The sequence below is a fragment of the Nicotiana sylvestris genome, chromosome 6 (genome assembly GCF_000393655.2).
Source record: "Nicotiana sylvestris chromosome 6, ASM39365v2, whole genome shotgun sequence".
Taxonomy (NCBI): domain Eukaryota; kingdom Viridiplantae; phylum Streptophyta; class Magnoliopsida; order Solanales; family Solanaceae; genus Nicotiana; species Nicotiana sylvestris.
Window position 1 is genome coordinate 103,508,108 of NC_091062.1, and position 2,249 is coordinate 103,510,356.

General features: G+C 45.2%; 1 protein-coding gene across 1 annotated transcript; it reads right to left on the reverse strand.

Moving 5' to 3' along the window:
* Nucleotides 1-518: 518 nt before the first annotated feature.
* LOC138871045 (uncharacterized) lies at nucleotides 519-1,253 on the reverse strand. Its single transcript, XM_070148896.1, has one exon. It carries the CDS (start codon nucleotides 1,251-1,253, stop codon nucleotides 519-521), a length of 735 nt encoding a protein of 244 aa, XP_070004997.1.
* Nucleotides 1,254-2,249: the final 996 nt, after the last annotated feature.

A 2,249-nucleotide genomic window follows, 5' to 3' on the forward strand; every position in this document is an offset into this window, starting at 1 on the left:
AAACACCATGTGCAGATCCTTCTTTCTCTCTATGTACAGTTCCACCAACCGCCTAACAAGGTGTATAGCTTCAGCGGTTGAACGAACCAGCATGAACCCGAACTGGTTATCGGATACAGACACTATAATCCTCACCCTCACTTCAATCACCCTCTCTCACACTTTCATGGTATGACTCAGTAATTTGATACCCATATAATTGTTACATATCTGGATATCACCTTTGTTTTTATACAATGGAACTATCGTAGTCCACCTCCACTCATCTGGCATCTTCTTCTCCTTAAAAATAACATAAACAACCCAACCAACCACTCCAGACCTGATCTCCCCACACACTTCCAAAAATCCACCAAAATCTTGTCTGGCCCGGTCACTTTGCCCCTACTAATATTATGCATAGCTCCTATGACGTCCTTAACCGTGATACGCCTGTAGTACTCAGAGTCATGGTGACTCTCAGAATGTTCAAAATTGCCTAGCGCAATAACCCGATCCCCTTCTTCGTTCAAGAGTTTTTAAAAGTAAGTCTGCCATCTCCTCTTAATCTGGGCATCTTCCATTAATTCTCTACCATCTTCCTCCTTGATGCATCTCACTTGGTCCAAATCCCGAGCCTTCCTCTCTCTCAACTTGGCCAGCCGGAATAACTTCTCCTCCCCGACTTTTCCCCCCAGTTCCTCATACATACGACCATACGCCGCGGTCTTAGCCTCCGTGACCGCTAACTTAGCTTCCTTCCTAGTTACTTTATACCTCTCCATGCACGCTCGCCTCTCCTCCTCACCTATGCTCCCCACTAACTTCAGGTATGCCGCCTTCTTAGCTTCCACTTTACCTTGGACCATTTCAATCCACCACCAATCTCTTTCATGCTCACCAGAGACGCCCGTCGCGACCCCTAACACCTCTCTCGCAGCCTCCCTTATACATTTTGTTATCACTGACCACCTAGTACTCGCGTCGCCACTGCTCCTCCAAGCTCCTATAGCCGACAACCACTCCTCCAGCTCTTGGGCTTTGTCATTAATTAAGGCTCCCCACCTGATACTTGGTCTTCCTCGAGCAGATCTTTTCCTCCTCCTTAATATAATACCCACGTCCATCACCAAGAGCTTATGCTGCGTCGCGAGTATCTCACCCTGAATCACATTGTAATCCTTACACAACCCTCTATCATACCTCATGAGGAGGAGATAATCAATCTGAGTCTTTGCCATTGCATTTTGAAAAGTAACCAAATGCTCCTCCATCTTCAAAAAGCTAGAGTTCGCAATTACCAACCAATATGCCATAGTGAAGTCCAACCACTCGTAACCAAATTCTCCTCGGGCATGCCTCACAATCACTCCTAAACAGCGCCTCGGGCACAACATGAATCAAAAACAGCCCCTCGGGCAAAACATCATATCACTCACTCAGGGTACCCGCGCTCATTGGGGGTGTACAGACTCCGGAGGGGCTCCTATAGCCCAAGCACTATAACAAGCAACCTCGTGGCATAAATCAATCAGGCCCTCAGCCTCATAACAAGCCACCTCGTGGCATAAATCAATCAGGCCCGCGGCCTCACAAAAATCATGAATCAATAACAACATGCTGCAGCGTGCAGCCCAATCCCATAATATCCTCACAACACAGGCCCTCGACCTCACTCAGTAAAAAAATCTCTCAAGACACTCGGGCTATCAGTAACACAGGGTGCTCAGCCCAAAATATTATTTTATGCATCAAACGAAGTAATAAAGACCGAGTTATGAAATCAGTAAATACAACATGACTGAGTATAGATCTTAAATAAAAAACAGTCAAAGGATAATAAGAAAAAGCCCCTAAGGGTCCAAACAGCTCCGGCACAAGGCCAAATATGACATTCGGCCAAATTTACAGGAAATTCTTTCTAAAACACATAAGTATCATATAATTTAAGTCGAATACGCAACTTTATAGTTGCTATGGGATGGACCAAGTCACAATCCCCAATGGTGCACGCCCACACGCTCGTCCCCTAGCATGTGCGTCACCTCAAAATAGTAAAACAATGTGAAATCCAGGGTTTCATACCCTGAAGACTAGATTTACAATCATTACTTACCTCAAACAAGCCAATTCCAATACCGAGCAAGCCAAGCGATGCCCCAAAAATGCCATCTCGTGCGTTTCAACCTTCAAACGACTCCAAACTAACCAAAAAAACTCAAATACATCAAACAATGCTAAAGGAACTAATCCCAATCGAAAAGGTCAAA

What these genes read in the sequence shown, in the direction of transcription:
- LOC138871045 (XM_070148896.1), bottom strand. Translation starts at nt 1,253, where the DNA reads ATGGAGGAGCATTTGGTTACTTTTCAAAATGCAATGGCAAAGACTCAG.